This window comes from Vanessa cardui, chromosome 17 (genome assembly GCF_905220365.1).
Source record: "Vanessa cardui chromosome 17, ilVanCard2.1, whole genome shotgun sequence".
In the NCBI taxonomy this organism is placed as follows: Eukaryota; Metazoa; Arthropoda; class Insecta; order Lepidoptera; family Nymphalidae; genus Vanessa; species Vanessa cardui.
In genome coordinates this window covers 13,168,954-13,191,078 of record NC_061139.1, presented here as the reverse complement: position 1 = coordinate 13,191,078, position 22,125 = coordinate 13,168,954, and the positions used below count along the sequence as shown (strand labels likewise).

The following is a 22,125-nucleotide window of genomic DNA, read 5'->3' as shown; positions in this document are numbered from 1 at the left end:
ATGAACTTGCATACCCATTTGCGCTTGTACGGATTTTCACCTTTTCCAAAAAGGTCAGGAGGCTTTAGCCCAAAAGTGGAACATTTACATTTACCTTTTTTTTATGTTATAGGTTGGCGGACGAGCATATGGGCCACCTGATGGTAAGTGGTCAACATCACCCATAGACAATGACGCTGTAAGAAATATTAACTACTCCTTACATAGTCAATATGCCACCAACTTTTGGAACTAAGATGTTATGTCCCTTGTGCCGGTAGTTACACTGGCTCTTACCTTATGGGAATATTTCGTCTACGTCAGTTTATGAATGTTACGTGCATAATATATTAGACAAAATATTACGTTATAATATTCCAATTCATAAATATTCGCTGTTATCGTATACATTACAAGCACTGACTTTCCTAACACTATCTAGTGTTACATCTCAGTCTCAGATGACGACGATAGCTTACCGCGGGTAAAACCGTGTGAAAACCTTTCTATTCGAGTCATATTCATTTAATTACAATACATTCGAACACGTAATGCTTTCTTTTGCATTTGAAATTAAGTGCAGCAAAGGTCACACATTCAGTGGAGCTGAGTTTACATAATGGCAAATTATATGCTGGGGTTTTTGAGCGTGTTAACTGTGTATTGAATCATCAATACAGCTCGTAACATGATCTAACTCGCAAATCATCTTTCCATATGCTTTAGTTATGTTATGCTATATCTCGACAAGGAGTAGTACAGAGGAGGAGTATAAGGAGTAGTAGGAAAACGTGATAGAATAGGCAAGAGATCTAGCCTTAGCGGAGAATTAACGATAAGAAAACGTTTATTTGAAATTCGAATATTATATTATAGCCTTACGAGAAGATACACTTTTTGTTAGGCTATAATATAATATAAAGATTAAAAATACAGAAATTCTCATCATGACTCAAATAGGACTTATAATTCAGCTTCTAAATTGGATTCCAAAATGAAACGCTGTTTAATGATATCCTTTGTAGCTATAAGTCATCTACAAGCTTAAGTAGCTTAGTACCATAATTATATCTGTAACAATAGAAGATCAAGTACATAATAATCATTGGCTAAAGGGCATTATGCATTCCTAACATTGTCAAAGCGTTGCAAGCGATTGAATCCAAGTTATGTATTTGTGCCTTAATTGCACTTAATCAATTACCTGCTGAGGACGTTAAGTCACAGTGATACAATACATCTGTTTGACGTCCACGTAATCAACGTGTAGGTGGTACCACCAGGATTACCATTGCAAATTACTAGTCTATGTTATTTCTGAGGCCATCTTTTCAGTTTCAAGGACTTCAAACTATGGATATTTTGTTGATATTATCAATCATAATACATTACGAAATACAATACAGTATTTAAATATCAAAGAACACAAGTACAAAAGAATATACATAAGTTAAAGAAAAATTTTAGACTAATTTTATTTGATTAAAAGCTTCGGGGATTTCTTACACATATAGTAATAATAACTACTACTAATCATTAGTATAATATATAAAAGTAAATAATTTCCAATACACATACATACTCACAACACTATAAGTAACTACTAAGTTAAACTATTATTCTTAAAAGCATCTCTTCGCGAGCCCATGTTAAGTGATAACTATTGACAGCTATCTCTTCAAAATCAGAAAACAGTTCTAAATGCGAGGACACACCGTAACATTCTGAGCACTTATAAATATTGTCACGGAACAAATTAAGGAAATACGAATATTCCGCGTGAATTGGAATTGCTGTTTACCGTTTGCGGAAAACAAAATAAATACACTTTAATTCATTAAATTGTTCCTTAAAGCTACTCGGCCTTAATTGTAAATGTTTAGCGAGCGTTTAGAAAAACACTTTTCCCTATTTAATTTCTTATTGACTTGTCATTAAAATCATCCCTTACTTTCGTTTGTAATGCAGTAAATGCTTAAAAACTTAAGCGGTTTTCTGTTGTATTCCATCTTTAAAGTATCACTACTCACTACACACTACACAGTATAAAACAAAGTCGCTTTGTCCGTCCCTATGTAACTTTGTATGTTTAAATCTTTAAAACTACGCAACGGATTTTGATGCAGGTTTTTTAATAGATAGAGTGATTCGAGAGGAAGGCTTTTGAATAAAATACATGGACAATATAGTAAAGAAACGATGATCATTTTAGAAGTTTGTAATGTGATGTCGTAAATAAATAACTTCTGTAATATATTTGCTATCAGTATTGTACCCGTGCGAAGCCGGGGCGGGTCGCTAGCTGAAAAATAAACTCCTTTAACGACGCAATGTTCCAATTCATCCTGTTATTCTAGGAAGTTCTTTTCAACATCTTTAAGTCCACACCTCAAATAAATCCACGCTTATCCGTTGACATAGATACCGTTATCTAATACATCAGACTATTTGTCGCCACTGCTAAATAAAGAACTTGCGTGTTTTCAGTTGTTTTCACGTTTCATCTGCCCGGCCTTATTGCGATACGCATAGAGATCGTTTTGCTACACGCGTTTCTTATTATCAGCGAGCATTACATTTACAAACAACAGAATCCTTGCTGTGACATCAGTTCTTATGATCATATCTTTAGGGATGTATTTGTTTTGCTACGACAATATAAGTTGCAGTTGTCTATTTCAAACTTGTCGCCAATTTATTTTGCGATTCGAACCTGCCTTATTTTTATTGTGTTAAAGTTTGTTTTCCTTTGATCAGAATATCTTTCGCTCGTGAAACATGACCTCGAGGTATCGCGATTAAAGACGTGTCTACGTCATTAGCCGTTGTTATTGTTACCTATTGATAAATAATGTTTCAAATTATTGCTTTATGTTAATCTTATTTACTTTAGATAATCTTGGCTTATTTGAATTGATAATTATCTGTGATATTAAAGCTATTACTGAGGTCAAATTGAATAATGATACTGCTGTTTATTAGTCCACTGAATGTCAAATTTTGATATAAAATTTGACGTCATGCTCTGTTTTCCTTTGAACTGGATAAACTTAATCAAATAAATTTTCCCTTGTTTGTTTAAAATATATTCCAACATTTCCAAACTTATTGAATTTACTTTTATGCGAGTTTTAAATTTAATTAAATTTTTAAGTCTTTGTACAAACCTGCTTGGATAAGTAGCGCTCACTCATCATTATTTTGCTTCAAAACAACAATACTTGCTATTGTTGTATTCCGGTTTGATGGGTCAATAAGCAAGTGTGACTGCAGGCACAAGAGATGAAACATCTTAGTTCCGTATAGTGGTTATGTGAGCTAAACTTATACTCAGGTAATCTGTATTCCAATCTCTCAGCATAAAAAAATGTACCCTTAAAATTTTGGGTTTGGAAATGAGTGAAACAGTTAATAAGCCTACATAGAAATATAGAACTTATCATGATATATTTTAAAATTAAAATTTCATCAGATATATTTATGACATATTACACGAAACTTTCCGATAAATTTCAAAGAATTAATCGGAGAGTTCCGTGTAGCGAGATTTTTCCTCAAGCCCTGAATATCTAGGTCTGACGTGCGTACGTGCAACGGCACACGGAGCTTGTAGTGCAGATATTTCGGGCCAGCGAGACCGTCTCTTATCGACGCTTCAATGAACTGTTATCAGCATTCATTGCGTTATTTAATAACTCACATATTACACGATCAGTCATAGACTCGTACTTTGTGTCCATATATCAACATGTTTGTGACAAATTTATGACGTTGCTAAATGAATTTTGCACCTCAGTCCATAAGCGAACATCTCAAATTTATATTAAGGTCACCTTCTACAGACAAGGCTAATATGATGCTAAATTTAAGAAACGTTAGTATTTACAAATTCCATATAAATGTTTGACCTTTGTTTTTATACACACATATCTATAATCTTAAGTTAAATGGCTCGAGCTTGTCTCGAGTTCATAATTTATTACCTCCTTATTCAAATCCTACAATTGTTTAAACTTTACTCTATCTGCATCAGGTGATGTCGATACCTGCTGATCAGGGTCCTTAACCCTTTTCACCCATCCCCTTCCCACACGTTGATAGTCAATCACCCATCTCACTCGCATCACGATTTCACTGATTACAGTCACGTAGACAAGCTTGGCAAGTGATCTAAAGTTTTACAAGCAGTGACATAACGTGCCGTAGGAATAACCAAAATATAACAGCTTAGTAAAAAAGTCCGGGATATATTTATTGTGAGCTATTCGAGATTTATTAACACGCTGAGTTCGTAATTAATATAATTATCACATATGAGTACTTTCTTTACTTTAAATGATTGAAAAAAACAAGTGACTGTTCAAAAGATGACAAACTAACATTATGCGCGGACATAAAAATACTTAGCGTTTAATAAAAACTTTAAACCACTCGATAGGCGAACGTGTGACCTGTAATAAATCATAAAATATATCTTGTTTAATAAAATTATAAATTTAATTTTAAAATAATTGCACTTTTAATTACGGACATCAAATGTTTTATCACTTTATTTTTACAATGATGTGTCAAGCGCTAGTGGTCGTCGCGTTGAAACGAGTATTGAAAAAAAAAAACAAGTAATTTTTTTGTATATTTTGTTCGTATGTTAATTTTTCTATATTAAAAACCTTGTTCGAACGGTTTACAGTTAAAATATATTAAACACGGCTTTTAATTGTAAACGACTTCCTTCAAACTGTTTTAAATTATTTTTAGATGACTTTAACTTTAAGAATAGGTTAAGTAATGTTATTATCGTGTTTCTTTGAGCGTGGCTTCGTATGGAGTTTTAATATGTACAAACAGTTCTATAATTTTTCGGAACCAGTTTAATGTAATAAATTATCATAAATGTTTATGAAATGTATCCATTAATCTATTACTGCACGGAGACTCTTTATGTAACACACATTAGGCGTGTTTGTATAGAATTACAGACTGTAAATTTAATTTTACTTATTGCAACTAGCTACACTGCAGGTGGCTTGGGTTTGAACCCGCTTACTTTTAAAATTCACGTGTTCCAATCACTGGGCCATTCGAGGCTATGAATCATGTTATGCTTAGTTTGAAATAAACAACAAAGAGAATTATAATAAATCATGTCCAGTGAAAAGTATATTCTTTGTGATTAAAAAATCAACAACGCTTAAATATTTTTATTCAATATTTCTTAACAAATACACTCATAAACAACTTGAGACAGTTTTGTGTAAAATAGTTCTATCAATAATTGGTCACAAACTAATCTTTTCGTCTGATTGACTGACGAGACCCTCGCTGTTACCGATCGTTCCCATCACTAGTAGTTTGACTATCTGAGGCTGCAACTCCATCGCTCGCTGCTCAGGCATGTTCCTCAACATGGCCGACACGTACTTGCCGAAGCTGTCGTAGCAATCATCCCTACGGCTCGTCGTAGGTTGGTGCGACGTGTCCCGAGACAAAGGCACGTAGGTGTTGGAATACGATTCTTCAAGTTTTGACTCGTTGACCGATATCGAGGAATTCCTCGATCGTTTGACCCGCGGTACGAACTCCTCCGCGTCCTCCTCGGAGTAGGAATTGTTGTCATCTGTAACCGCTCTCGATTGCTGATACTCCTCGTTCTCCTCTGGCTCCGACTTCACCAAGACGCCATAGTTGAAGAGCTAAAACATAACAAAACGACGTTATGTAAACATTACTTTAATTTATGCTAAGTTGTGAGTCACGATCAAAGTCAAGGTCGGGGGCCGGTTGTGCGGCAATTAAATACGTACCAATTTGGAGTCCCTCGTCGGTTGCAAGTGAGGACGCAAAAAGGAGTCCATTTTCGAGAACCAAAACACTCTGGGCCGGTAAACTGGTTCCTCCCCGGCGGCGACGCTGTTCGCTATCTTTTTCAACTCCTGGCAATAAGAGTTCCGCAGATTTTTAAACTTGATTATGACGTGCCGGAAAGTGAAATGTTTTAAGTTAAGAATTTTAGCTATTCTCTCGGCCGCCTCGTATCTTTTTGATTTAATTTTGTAAGCTTCTGTAGTCGTGTTCCAGAGACATTCCTCCTTTTCGTATAATTCGATGAGTTGCAAGGTTTTTTCGTCGCTGATGCGCAGGATGGACTGTTGGGTGATTTTGGCCATGGCGGCGAGGCTTGGACGCGTCGTCGCGATACGCACGGTGTGCTCGCGCGGCGTGACCACGCCTGACTGACGACGAGGCGTGGCGCTCCGCGTCGTGACCTTGTGCCTGACTCTAGGGATAATTCGCTCGGCTCGGAACCCGACCCCGCTTTAAACAGGCCGTCACGCTATTATACTTTTTCGTTTGACGCGCTTTTGACCAATTATAGCGGACTATAGAGAAACGACATTTTACCGGTGCAGCGAATATATATTCATAAAATTCGTACTGCATTACTTAACGTCGTGACATTGGAATTGTAATTCAAGTTCAAGTTAAGGGCACGTTTAATTACTTTCGTCTATATATAACGTATGTGTAATAATTAGGTATCTGTACACCTAAGTACGTTAGGCAATCGCAAGTGTTTGTTAAAATAAAAATAATGCAAAACTAGCGCTTGTCATGTCATTATCTAGACCAAGAGGTTCGTGTTTCGAAACACCTGTAACGTGAAAAAAATGCAAGGAAATAAATTCTAGTTTTTTTTACTAGCATGCAAATCATTCAAATGCAAATTTCCTGCATTTTTTATGCACCGCGTTGTCAACAATGGATGCAATTATTTTCGTACGACTGTGAAGAAATTATTTTGCTTTGTTCGAAAAGGCGTGACGTTTTGTTACACGTTTTAGTTACCTTCTAAATCTATACAATGCGTAAAGTTGTAGAGTTGGTTTGTTTGGTCAAAGCAGAAAAATACGCTATATAAAGCTACCTCTAAATGTACTTTTAAAACTCGTCTACGCGAGCACATATTGTCAGATAGCCCCTAGTTCCCATGATATCCATTTGTTTTAATTATTTTCAAGCCTATTACTAATTACCGCCTTAATGGTTTTCTGTTTGACTTAAAGGTTGATTGGCAGAGAATGCCTTCAGGTATTAAGTCCATCTTTTGTCCTATTATATATATGGTGGTCAATAAAGTATTTAAATAGATAAGTAAGTCGAAAAATAAAGGCCACCGTTTGGCTTCTACGTACATACTGTTAAAGTAATTTGACGTTACGCGAGTGTGAAGCTTAGCATAGCTGTCATGCAAACCAGGATAATATGATTTCGTTTGTTCTTTTGTAATGCGACACTCTATTTAGATGTATAGACCAAATATACAAGGTTCAAAATCTAAGGTTTATTAATTAAGAAAAGTAATTGGATACAAATTATTACTCATATCGTATTATATACTAAAACAAAATTACTTAACATGTAAGTAATATAATGACAAACATTACAATAATGCCAACTAACATATCGTTCCGTTTCACTCAAACACTGAAGCTCTTCAGTCCACAAGCCTCGCCTGATTTAGGACGTGGTCACGTCAGTCCCTCGCGACTAATGATTTTACCCCAAATTAATGTCACGTTCCATTTATATTTTTAATTAATTAAGGAATTAAAATTTAAGATTAAAAGGTACATCTTTCTTGTTTCATAGTGTGTGTAAGTAACCAACTGCGTCATAATTATAATATTAAAAAGTTATCAATTAATTAAACAATGGTAGTTTTTAAGTGTCTGGTCACTTAGGAAAGAATCTATGTTTAAAATTAAAGTTGTAAATCATAAGGTTAAGGCTACATGGACGTATGTATATTATATATTAGTAGTAGGCTTGGTGGAATTCGATTTGACCAACATAAAGCATAGTCTTAGCCCAGCAGTGTGACTCGGCAGTTTTTTCATCGAAGTTAAGTTGTGTATTCAATTCGAGCAATGAAGATAGAAGCAACTTGGATGCCATATTGCGGGCTGATAAGGTGTGCTCAGATCGAAGTGCTACGTGTTACGACGACCATAAATGTGGTCCACAAAATTTATTGTCTAACTTTATACACCGATGCCTTTGATGTTTGGAAACACCGACATCCGAGTTATCATTGAATAATACAAATAAGTTTACTATATGTTGCTCGTAATATTATTAATTTGATAGTACAATAATTAATATGAAGTTAGGTCAGCTACCTATGCAGGTTACCCAGTGGTTAGAACGCGTGCATCTTAACCTATGATTGCGGGTTCAAGCTCAGGCAAGCACCACTATTTGTATATATGTGCTTAATTTGAAACCTCCATGTGTCTAATTTCATCGAAATTCTGCCACATGTGCATTCCACCAACCCGCATTGGAACCGCTTAGTGGTATATGTTCCACACCCTCTCCTTAATGGAAGAGGAGGCCTTATCCCAGCAGTAGGAAATTTACAGACTGTTACGTTACTTTAGGTAGATCGTTAGAATACTGCTTGATAGACTTAAAATGAGGCTGCGTGTTGAAATAAGCAGAGCACACCTTCTACAACGAGAGACTTATTACCAGCTGTCGCTTCAAAAGTGACTCCATTGCAATAGAAGACAATGTTCCGAAGTAATTCTTGGTAAATGGTACCACTAATGAGTGACGTAACTACCCAGGTGCCATTCGGTCTGCCTCGCCCTACCTTATCGAGTTATCGTGATAGATAAGATTGGCTCTCTCGAAATTTCCAACGGAATCAACAGAGCGTGTGCTTGTCACTTGGCAACTGTGACAACATTGTCGATAATGATCGAATCGTACATATTTATCGTTTTCAGATTATTGAGAAATTCGGGTAAATCATTTTTTTATGAATAAAGAAATATTATGATGGAATATTTCTTTACATCAAGTATTGGAATACTTTAATAAGATATAAGATTATTTGTTGCATTTAAATAATTTTTTTATTGTAATGAAAACTTAAAACTTCTTCTACTTCTCTCAGTGTGTGATTAGTTCCGAACTGGTGATAGATTTTTGACGGTCAATATGTGTGTAATGGTTCTGTATAAACCGGTTTTGACTTTAAATTTGACAGTAGCTGGACTCTTTAATTTTATTTGGTTAAGTTTACTGCTTAATGATTACAGTCTAACAAACCCGTTGATTAATTAAATAAAAAAAATAACACGAATGACTAACCTATACCTTTCAGTTCTTTATTTATTTATAATTGAACACAATTACCATCACTACATAACAAATAAAGAACAGTTTAATTTGAGGGCAACTTATACATAACGTTTGAATGTCATAACTTCTGTCACGTGTAATTAATTACCCTAATCTTTCAGTTATAAGTCTAGTCTTATCTATTAAAATAGAGTTTAATAGAACAAATAATAATTAATGACCGTTGCAATGTGTTGGCTTTAATTAGACCTCACATTTTTATGGTAGTGAAACTTCCTTAGATTAGTTGTGATTTGAAACTCATTAAAACGAAGAATAAGATACATAAAGCCTAATTAAATTTCATTATTATATTTCACTCCTACCGCGTGTGAATTGCACACATACAACACATTTCGGACATTTATTTAGATTTGTACGTCCTTCGATTAACATTTTCACTGTAATACTAAAAGCATAGATAGCGTTCGCTCTAAAAATAAGACTGCAAATTCATTTGAAAGCAATTTCCTCTGCGACTAAAAACCTAACTGACATTATCTCGAAACCTACAACAAATAACTCATGTCAGTCTTAAAATTATAAACTAAAATAATATATAAGTTTAATTTCAGATAAATATAAACTACATCTTAATCTGAAATTAAACTTAAATATTGATTAAAAAAATCGAATTAAAAATAATATACGTACTGGTTAACAGGCGCATTTTCACTTGTGCTTTAGCGGTTAGTCGTCATATGTTAGGCATATAACCTTCCTTGGAAATCAAACATATTTCATAGCAAACCTCATCAAGTTTGTTTAAGGGGCTTGGTCGAGGAGCATCAGACAGACAGAGTTACTTTTACATATTATTATTATTTATATTTAATAAGCATGCTTCGAATGGTTTGGTGTTTATCATCATATCTAGTTTTCAGCTTATCTACGGCCGAGCTTCCAGGGCACGGCGACTATTTTACATATTAAGTAAACACTGATACTATATATCAATATACTTGATATCGAAGCTGATTGTATAATATTTATTAGCATATCTATACTCATATAATAATGCTTACGAGTTTATTTGAATGCAATATCTGGATCAAGCTTTTGGATTTAATAAAATCTTTTTGTTTCTGATATTTTGAGTAGTTATATATCCCTCACGCTTCGACTTTCATATTAAATTCGTTTATAATTGTAACAATATAAACTATACTAAAATTACACTGTGTTTCATGTGGAAGTATTCAATGTAAAAGATAGATAGATAGATAAACTTCTTTATTGCACACACGTAAAGTTGACAATAAGTAAAAGAAATTGACAAGAGAAAAGACTGAATAAAATCGTAAAAACTATATAATGATTTTATTTGTGTATCGTATTATTAATAATTATTAAAACGAGAGGTTTCTGTCTTTAAATACTAACATTGGTACAGAGAATTAAAAATAGATTCCCAATTGACCGTCACAATCACAATCAATTAAATTGTCGAAATTTGTTTTATTTATATAAACAAAAAAAAAATGAATGCAATAAAACCGTTACGACTTCGAATGCTTTATTTACATTTTATAGTTTTTTTTTATTTCCAGTCGAAACGAGTCGAGTTCGATTATCACGTGGTCTCGCAAATAATAAAATATCTTTGTATGAATCATGGAGTTGATAGTTTGGTAATAATTTCACATATGACTCACTGTTTACTTCGATAGACGGCTGTTAAACGAAAACGTGTCTTGAATTGTTAATAAACATAAAAAACACAAGTTTAAAACGGTGTAAATAATCCTTACGTAACGAACATTTTAGCTTCTATCATAAAAATGATATTAAATTAACCGTGATTTATTAGTTTGTGTACAAAAAACATGTTATTTGTATTATTATCATGTTGTTATATTATTATTTTGTTATAAAATAATTGCGAAGTTTCATTGTATTGTAAAAAATTGTGTGTTCAAGTTAGAAACTGTTTTCATTTGTTTCAATAGGCTGGCTGACTGGTTTTTAAATCCATTTTATATTATTAAGTAGATGTTGCCCAGTAAAAGTTGATTTATTTATTTCTAGTACATGTTTGCCGAAAAATATCATATTTAAAATTCCATATTTAAATAGCGCGCGAAAACGCTACTTGGACAATATGGCGCTGCAATGAGGTCAGTGACGTCACTTGCCTATATTTTAATCTGTGGTACATATAGTAGACGAGCAAGGTTAACAAGCAAGTGACTTCATCATAAGCCTGGCCAATCAGGAGCGTTTTGTGTCACGTGACAAACGTTTAAAAATATGCATTTTTATTTATGAATTTTTGAATAATATAAGTTTTATTTTCCACATTAGTTAATTGATAACCATTTTTAAACTCATAATACATACTGATTATTGTAATAATTGACTCTTTATTTTTCGCGTTGTCAAATAGCCTATTCTCAATAAAAGGTTATTTTCATAATTCAGTTATAAAATTAAGACTTTTGAGTGACATGGTGACGAGTTTGTAGCCTTTTTCTCATGGAAATAGGAGTGCTTGCCCAGCAATGAAACCGTTTTATTTCTTTAATTTCAACAACCGCTGTTCTTACACTCGACGCATTCGCGATCATAACTATTATTATATTTTTAGGATAGTATATGTTGTTATTTCCACACTAATATCAATTGCAATTTCAGGTATTATATATGTCTTTTGAAAGCCTTCTCTATACTTATATGCAGTGGCGTTGCTTTTTTTATATTTCATTATTACAAATCAAATATTTAAAAAAAAAAACGGAATGTAAAAAAGAGGTTAAAAAAACAAAAACGAAAAATGTAGTTATTAATTAGCGAAGTGAGTTTACTCTTTCATTGAAGTCTGCTAAAAAACCTGTTCGTTAATTCATTAAATATATTCTTATAAACAGACGCTGCTTCTTTAATTTAATTACATATATGTATATTTTTACCCATTAATGAATACTCGTGGCGTTTTCGCATTGCACAATTAATAAATAATTAAAAGCGGATATCGTTCTATCAATTAATGATGCAATAAGCTTAAGATTGTTGTAACTAGCCGCCGTAATGTACTTCACGTGAGGTCACACGATATGACACTTAGGACCTTTCATTTATAATCATTATTACAAATTTATTACAATCATTACACTTTCTTTCAATCAGTTTGCTTATGTGTAGGTTTCAAGTAAAACGTTATTATTGCAATGATATTCTAATAAACAGATATGTTATATCCAACAGAAAAAAGTGTGCCGCGCCGGGGACCGTTTATTTTACATTTCGTTACAAGTAAAAAGGATAGCTTGATAAAAACAATAAGTAAAAGGGATAACTAGATGTTTTAATTACGGAAAACGTATTACTACATAATTATGATGTATTATAACGTATTACTAGCATAATTATGATGAAAACGAGTAACGACTAAAGGCAAACGTCCCAATTATGACGTTTTCTAGTCTTCACTTTTTACGCGTTAATGACATATCTGTTTACTAGAACATCATTGTATTATTGCGTATATTCAGCAATGGGACGTGCTCATCTATTGCTATAAATTAAAAGTGTTAAAGCCATACAGTTCATCAGAACGCCGCTAAAAAAACGTTATCACTGTTCTCAATAATCTTATAAAATTAATAACACGACCACATTGAACTTTTTAACATTAAGATAAAGTTAAAATGAAATAATAATTCCAGATTAAAATTACAATAATTAAGTTAACTTCAATACAACAACAAAAACAACAACAACAGCCTGTAAATTCCCACTGCTGGCCTAAAGGCCTCCTCTCCATTTGAGGAGAAGGTTTGGAACATATTCCACCACGCTGTTCCAATGCGGGTTGGTGGAATGCACATGTGGCAGAATTTCTATGAAATTCGTCACATGGAGGTTTCCTCACGATGTTTTCCTTCACCGCTGAGCACGAGATGAATTATAAAGACAAATTAAGCATATGAAACAGCGGTGCTTGCCTGGGTTTGAACCCTCAATCATCGGTTAAGATGCACGCGTTCTAACCACTGGGTTATCTCGACTCTTTTTTTCAACTTCAATACAATTAATATTTAAATACATAGGAGACTGACAAATTAAATGCTAAGTGTTTTGTGGTCACTATAAAACTAAAGTAAACCATTCCTTACATCGCCAACAATCTTGAGATGTTTTGCCTCTTGTGCCTGTACTTACACGAACTCACTCGCCTTATACCTAAACCGGAACACAAAAATATTTTTTGGTGATATAAAATATGGTGCCTTATAAATTTAATTTTCATATTCGGTTGTAGTATTTTTAAACTTGAAATTTTCTCATAAGTGAAATCCAATAATCTTGATGACGTTTATCTACCTTAATATTTACAAGACTGTAACAAAAAATTGTATACATTTCCATTATCTAAATTATAGCATATGAAAATATTACATGGGATGTTATGAATACTGTACATATTCCATTGGGTATAGTATAGGTATCAACTTTCTACGTCCAGCGTTTACGCTAAACGTAAGTCAATTATTACTGACATATAATCAGTAATATTTAGTTGCTATAATGTATTCCGGCGTCTTTTCTCGTCGTTCGCGTTATTATCGACAAAAATTAAACTCAATACAAAATTGAAACTTTGCCATCCGGAAACGTATCAAATTCAACTGTTAATATAACATCTTTTTATTGGTCCTTAATTTAATATTTATGTCGACAGCTGAGAGAACACCTATGAGAAAACGTAGCATTTAGCATCAATTGCCAGCTGTATTAGTTTTTTAATTAAACGTGCTTAAGTGGTGAAGGAAAAAATTGAAAGGAAACCTGCATGAGTCGAATGAAATTCTGCCAAATGTATCAACCAATTCGCATTAGTGTAACGTGGTGGAATAAACCAAATCTTTCTCCTCAAAATGGCTAAAAGTGTGACGCATACAGGTTGGAACTTTTTCTTATTATGAATAAAAAGGTAATTAGTATAATGAATTTGATTTAGTAATACATCAATAGAAACACATACACATAAATATGTTTGTATGTATACACAGACTGTTAATTTATTTTTTGTTATACTAGTGATAACATTGTTCGATTACATCTGAATATATTTTTTAAATATAACTTACGTACAAACACTTTTCATTACAGTTTTATTATACATAAAGACACTCTAAGTAAATTACAGAATCGCGATAGGAAACGCAGTAATAATTTTCTAAATAAGAACTTCGCTTTCACAAAACCCGACTACGTACGACTCCGCCATCTTGCGGTGCGTGCAACATGCTTTATCTAACACTAGGTATTAAATGCGACTATTCATTAAAGATTATTTATTAATATTGTATTATGTATTAAACAGATTCAAGCTAAGTCAGTATTTTTATCTCTTTATAAAAATTGCCAAAAGCTTCTATAACATAGAAAAGTTAATCTGCTTTCCTTTACAGTATTAATTATATTAAATCATCTTTCTTTTTCTAAATAAATATTCCACTACTGGGTGAAATACTCGTCAAATAAGATTTTGTATGTAGTTTCGATTTGAAGGGAAAATTAATGTAATAACATACAATTTTCCAATGGGAAACTACGCGAACTGAGCCAGTGATGAACCAATGAAAGATAGAAGTGTTAAAATAAATCAATATATGTACCTACTAATATCGAAATTAAGGTTACATTTTATCTAACGCCACATATGGCTGGCTCAATGGTGGCTCTTTGTGTTTATTTAATAAACTCTGTATGTATTTATTGTATTTTTGTAAATTATTATAAAATCGAACAAATTGGATTTTTTTCTCAGATATTGAAAAAGGGTACCTAACTACTGAGTTTCTTGCCAGTTCTTCTCGGTGGAATAAGCATACCGAAGCGGTGGTGATAGGTTCTCGTAAAATAGTTGATTAAAAGTCTACCTTGATTTTGAATTTTAACTCAAGCTTTCCATAAAGTTAAACCATGTAATAATAACCACTGCCTTTATTATCCATCAATTCACATTACTATCGGGTAGAACGTTTAGTGATTTGCTCGCCGTCTTTACACAGAAAAACTAAATACTCATTACTTTATACACAAATAAAGTAAACAGAAAAAGACAATGATAAGAGGATTAAGTCCACTCTCCGTGAGTATAACTGAACGGAAATCCAGATAAATCTGGATTTATCCGGTTCGATAAACTGGCCTACATATTCCTATAGATAACGAAGCGTAATTGGTTATCTGTGCAGACATTTAAATGAGTGACTATAATAAATGTAATGTTGTCTTAAATTTTCGCGATGATTACACATTTAAATAAAACTATTTATAACGGATGAATCGCGTATATTAATTATTTTTAAACATCCCGACGTTTCGAGCACTTTGTCAGGTCAAGCTTGCACTCCACCAGAACAAGCTGCCCGTGCCTCGCCAGCATCGCAGAAGCCGTATCAAGCCACCCACAGTTGAGCGACAACCTGCATTTCTACCATATGTGAAGGGAGTTACAGACAGGATTGGCAACATCTTGAAGCGAGCTTCAATTAAAACCGTTTACAAGCCTCATAAGAAAGTGAGCCAGTTCTTGAGACCTATCAAGAGTAATATTCCTTTACAAACTGCAGGAGTATATAAACTCGAATGTGAGTGTGGTTTATCTTACATAGGCCAAACAAAGAGAAGTATCGGTACCAGGGTCAAGGAACATATAGGAGATGTCAAAAATAGGCGTTCTTCTAAGTCTGCAGTCTGTGAACATGCTCTGGATAAACCTAACCATTTTATCCGATTTGATAAACCACAGATCCTCGCTAGAGAACACAGATTCATTCCTAGAATGATACGCGAAGCTATTGAAATTCAAAAACATCCGAACTTCAATAGAGAAGATGGTTGGAGACTTTCTAACACCTGGGATCCACTTATTAAAAATTTAAAATCCCAAATCCAACAAACTGCAAGACCTAAAGATACAGTTAGTGCCTTCTGCGTGCAACCGGAACGTTACTCAAGATATCAATTGAGAAATCGTTGGCGGTAGTTGTTAATAATATTTCCTTTGTTCTTCAAATAGACAAATGTCATCTTAGTCTGCCCGTGACCACGAACACTGCAAAGTGCTCGAAACGTCGGGATGTTTAAAAATAATGAATATACGCGATTCATCCGTTATAATAAATGTTTTCTTAATGAATAATGTAAATATAAGACTATGTAAGAGTTTCATAAAATGACGTTTCTGTCTGTGTGTAAATACCCAACCCAAGGCTTAGGATCTTCTCTCCATTTGAGAATGAGATTTAGAGCTAATTCCTCCACGCATTAAGAATTACATTAAAATTGACTATATAAAACTTGCAGGCATCCCCCGCTATGTTTTCTTTCACATCTATTATATATTACATAAATGCAAATTATTCACATAAAAATTCAGTTGTGTTTGTCTGGGTTTGAACACGCAGTCATTGGTTAAGATGCACGCGTTTTAACTACTAAGCTATCCCGGCTCCTTTGTTTAATTCCCATTAATACACCGGTAAGACCTTGTGATAATTTGTATTAAGGTGAAGAGCCGATATATTAGGGCTTCCCTACTTATACCGGTATAAGGGCGTAAACATTAAAAACAACGAAATATTCACAAAATAAAACTTTTGGGGTAGTAGTTTTGGGGTAGTGGATACTTAAAGTATCCTAATATACATTATAATTAAAATATTGAATATGTTATGTATAAAAGTAAAATACCACTCACTGTTGTCACTGTGTCAAAGTTGAAAAAAAAACTGGTAGGTTCCTAGGTTAGGAGGTTTTACGAAACCCCTAAGGGGGTAAAACGGTGTTTGGAATTTAGTTTTTAATAAATTTTGCGCGGGTATAGCTGCAGGTACATCTAGTATAGCATATTTGATTACCCAATTTTATAATCAACAAATCGCTACTTAAATTCACCATCATTCCTTTGTTTCTGCAACTTTGGTCATTTGACCTGCATAAACCTTAAAAAATAATATATTTCTTTGTTGAGTTTGAAAGGTGTGTAAGCCAGCCAAATTAAAAGTGCATTAATTCCTAGTTCCTATGCTCAGTGACGCATCGACGATGTATGACATCATAAATATTTAAATTATAAAACTAGAAATTCAAATTTCGTTACATTGTTTTCTTTTTAATTCCATTCTAGTTGTAATATAGAAAGATGCTGCGTCTGCACTCCGAAGGTTTATATTAAAACTTGCCAAAACATATTCGTTTGAAAGTATCGTTACATTATACTGCAATGCAGGACGTACGAACAGACAGTCGTTGTTATATTAATATATTAACAGAGCTGAGCTTCTTTTCGAATGTTGAAGTTGCATGTTGAATAAATAGTTTTGGTGTAGTTTGACTTCTTTCGATTATTTAGATATTAGATTACTCGAACTCTGTTTCTGAGTATAATTAAATTTAAGAAGCAACAATATAATAATTAACTTTTACTTTCTACAATTTCAAAAATGAGAATTAAAACAATTACACAGTTAATTTGAGTTGTTTGAAATATTGTTGCATAAGATTTAAAACGCTGTCAGGATGTATAAAATATTACGAAAACTGACTCATCAAGATGTGTGATAATGCTTCCATATCTTGGTGAATTTTCACGTACTCAATTGGCTACATTTGACGCTTGAAGATAAATAAATATTGTGTGCAAACCTGCATGCTTCGTATTAAATTCTAACTCATGAACCAACTCACAAACCGCGTGGTAACTTGAACAAAGAAAATGTGACTAAGTAATTTTTATTTTAATATCATAAAATAATTACTTAAACAACACCTTTTTTCGTCATATTATAAGATTGGTTTGGACGTAAAGCGGTTCGCAATGTAAAAAATCGTATAGAAAGTTTAAATTGTATTATTTGTACTTTTTCCTCAACCACATATGTAATTAAAAGAATATATACTTTATTAAAATCACAAACTTCCTGCTCCAAACTTTTTTATCATATTTATAATCTTGTACAGAAACTTATTTTTTATTTATATTTTAATATTTCTATAAGCTTGAAATATATTTATGTAATACATACATAACATTCTCCCTCAGTAACATTAGAGTCTCATTCAAGCCGTCATATACATAATTCGTATGTGGTTGGGCATGTATGTTGTGCAGTTGTAGATATCCATAATTTCGAAAATGAAATGAAATTGAATGAAAATTCTCACGGCTGACATTGACCCATAAAACATCACCCTGGTGACACGAAACCCAGTTTCAAACCAAACTGGTTGCTTTATCGAGAATCGAACCTGTTTTCACAATTCTCCGAACGTTGTTTTGCTTCATCAGTCGCCGTACTTCTGGGTAATTAAGTCGGTGACTGGACTGTTACTAGGGGAAATGAAAACTAAAGTAAATTAAAAACTTACATGTTTTAATTAATCAATAATACTTATGTCAATATTTTTATTTAAGCAAAAAATAACCCTATATATTTAAGTTCCCTTTTCTTATTTATTATATTTCTGGTACATATATATAATGTTACATTTAAAAATAAATGTATTAAATAACCTTAACATTACAATTAAATTTATCCTAAAACAAGTAATTTTAAATTTATTAAAATTAAATTATATTAAGCTTTTTAATGTTATTATTATGGCATAAAAATAAAGAGAGTTAAGTAACAATTTATAAATGTTTCATTGCTGGGCAAAATTTAATGTTTTAAGCTTAACCATGCTGTTACAATTAATGGATCATTTGATGGATTTTAAAGCATTAGAATTTCCCACTACTGGGTTAAGATCTCCGCTCCCTTTGAGTATGATGTTTGAAGATATTTCCATCGCGATATTCCTATGCGGGTAATACATACATGTGGCTGAATTTCATTAAAATAAGACACCACTGAGCACAAGATGAATTTTAAATTAAGCATATGAATATTTAAGAGTGCTTGCCCGAGTTTGAACTCGTAATCTTCGATAAAGACTATTCTAACCACAGAGCCATCTCAGTTCATGACGTATTGAATGGAAATTAATATCAAAATGTGGTAAATAACATAATTCCGATTCAAACATTAAAATATTACTTCCGGTCCCGCGGTGTGTAATTAAACACGATGATTTGACAATAAATTAATGAGTCATTTGGTCCAATCGACTTTAGCACGCGCAATTATGAAATGAACATTATGAGTAACGCGTTATAATTTTACGTTGCTGACCTTTCACAAAATTTTCTATTACTGTGTAACCTACTGTTAATAAACAGCCTTTACACATTCATAAATATAACGAATCAGAAACAATTCATTTGTATTTAACATAGTAATTACTGAATATTTTTTTATGGTATAGGTTGGCGGACGAGCATATGGGCTACCTGATGGTAAGTGGTCACCATCACCCATAGACAATGACGCTGTAAGAAATATTAAGTATTCCTTACATCGTCAATGTGCCACCAACCTTGGGAAGATGTTATGCCCCTTGTGCCTGTAGTTACACTGGCTCACTCACCCTTCAAACCGGAACACAACAATAGTGAGTACTGTTATTTGGCGGTAGAATAACTGATGAGTGTGTGGCACAAAGCCCTACCACCAAGTACTAGTTTTCGTTTGTTGAAAAAAATTTATCTTAGATACTAATATTACAAATGTGACAGTAACTCTGTCGGTCTGTCTGTCGGTCTTTCACAACCAATTCAATGAACCGATTTTGATGAATTTTTTTATAAAGTACATTTAAGCACCAAAAAATTACATAGGGTACCTGTTTTTGTTAAGTCGTGACAAAATACGCAAGCGAAGCCGCGGACGACGACTAGTAATTTATACATTAATTTTATATTTAATATATCCCATTAAATAACTACATAAACTTTATGTCTACTTGAATAAAGCATATTTTAATTTTGACTTTATAGTCTATCGACTATGTGATAGATGCCAGTGGATGCTTGGGATCCGTAACCGTAACAGAAACTATCTAACCGAAAAAAACTATCCGAAACCGTTAACGAAACCGATAAAAAAATTGTTTATTAAAATATTGTCTTTGCATAGTTACACTTAAATAGGGGAACCAATTGATTTTTAACCCTTTTTGTGCTCATACCTTTAAACAAATAGCCTTAAAGTTAAGTCAAGTTACTCTTCGTTACTGAAACTGTACTTAACAAGCGTATAAACCCAACATAATTTCATATCAAGATCCCAAAGCGACGTATACATAACATACTGGTAATTACAGCTCAAATAAATGACAAGATATCCTACCAACATAACTAAACCAGTAATTAAATAATACAACCCGTAATCATTTATAGATATATGTAAAGTATCCGCTCTTATTGCTTATGGGGCTTGCTCAAACCCGTGAGGTACCACTCTCTCATCAGATATTCTGCAACTAAATAGAATAGCATTATATTTTGTCTTACAGGGTAATTAAGGAACAAAGTACATGAGGCTCCCAGGGTTGGTGGGGCATTGGTAATGTAAGGGTGCTTAACATTTCAATACGGTGCAAATGGCTATGGTTATCAATTAACACCAGCAGCCATTTGCCTTACACAAAAAAAGTATACAAAATATGGCTAAAATATATCCCAAATAACAGTTAAGAATGGTCTTATGTTACATAACGTTACAAATGATAATAAATTATTTAATAGTAAAATTTATTATTATATTTGACTTCAAATTAATCACAAACTTTTAAAAAACCCGAGCTGTTTAAAAAATGCCTTTGTTTAAATAGATTTGATAAACTATTTCCCATCTTTTGTAGTTTGTTGCAAAGTGTGTTTTCCAATCAAAGTTGTAAAGTCACTGTAATAAATTAGCTGTGTTACAGTTTATTAGATTATGATGAAAGGTTAATCAGAATTGAATAATTATGAAATATTTAATTCACAATGAATTATAAGAAATCTACAAGGGCGGTAAAAACTCTGGAAAGAGAGAAATACGGAGAGTCCATTGTCGAATTTATTTGTCAGCAATATTTTTTTGTAAAGTGTAATTAAGATACGAGGACCATAATATATGTCGGGTTGTAACACATGTACACGTTTATAATATCATAATAATTATGACATATTACACAATACATTAAAAGTGATTTAAACACAAGTTAGATTAAAATTAAGCTTTTTCATTTGTATCGTTGTAAGTTCACAAAACACAATTTTTCTTACAAAAAATGTATAACACGTTTTTTATTATACATTTTTCACATTATTTTTACATTTATGTACGAACTAAGTGACGTGACGACGTGACGTGATTCAAGAGTGTATCTTGAATCGTCACCATCTTATCAAGTGCAAAATTTCAAATTAATCGGTTTTGGACGATGAAAATATTATATAGACAATATAGTAAAGAAATACTGATGATTTTAGAAGTCTCTAATGTGATGTCGTAAATAAACAAATTCTGTAGCATATTTAGTATCAGCATTGCACTCGTGCCGAATTGAGTATTGAAGCAGGGGCGGGTCAGTGGTTGATCGATATATTGTATAGAACTTAGAGAGCTAATCACCAATCCCACCTGTATACTTGGTAACATTAATGGTATGTTTTTGTTCCAATTCCTAAAAGTCTAACGAACCACGTGGCTGACGCGACTACTGGCTCGTCTCCAGTAAAAGTGTATGACAATTCTTCGTAAGTAATTGCATCATTATGAAACTCGTTCACGGCATCACGCCACATACTTCTTAGTCATGTATCGACATGTTCCGTCATATGTCATCAGCCGATAAAACGTCATAAAACATTTCCGATATGACTTCCACTTATTGTTCATCAATTTCAAACGAAATATCACCAACGGATTATACACGTGGTTCGATAATATTGATAACGGTTTCATTTCCGGACATGTGAGTTTTCAATTTGATTTTTAAAAGGAAAGCTAGTAATGGCTATTCTATAATACTCGTAAGGCAGCTTGCACAATGGGTCGAAATTCTGTTAAAGAT

The 22,125-nt window shown here is 33.1% G+C and overlaps 1 protein-coding gene across 1 annotated transcript; it reads right to left on the bottom strand.

Annotated features, from left to right (window-relative positions):
* Positions 1-5,175: 5,175 nt before the first annotated feature.
* On the bottom strand, positions 5,176-6,236 carry LOC124536822. Its single transcript, XM_047113443.1, has 2 exons — positions 5,784-6,236; positions 5,176-5,672 (listed from the first exon to the last, which is right to left on the bottom strand). Exons 1-2 carry the CDS (start codon positions 6,144-6,146, stop codon positions 5,259-5,261), a joined length of 777 nt encoding a protein of 258 aa, XP_046969399.1. The 5' UTR covers positions 6,147-6,236; the 3' UTR covers positions 5,176-5,258.
* Between the last annotated feature and the right edge of the window lie 15,889 nt (positions 6,237-22,125).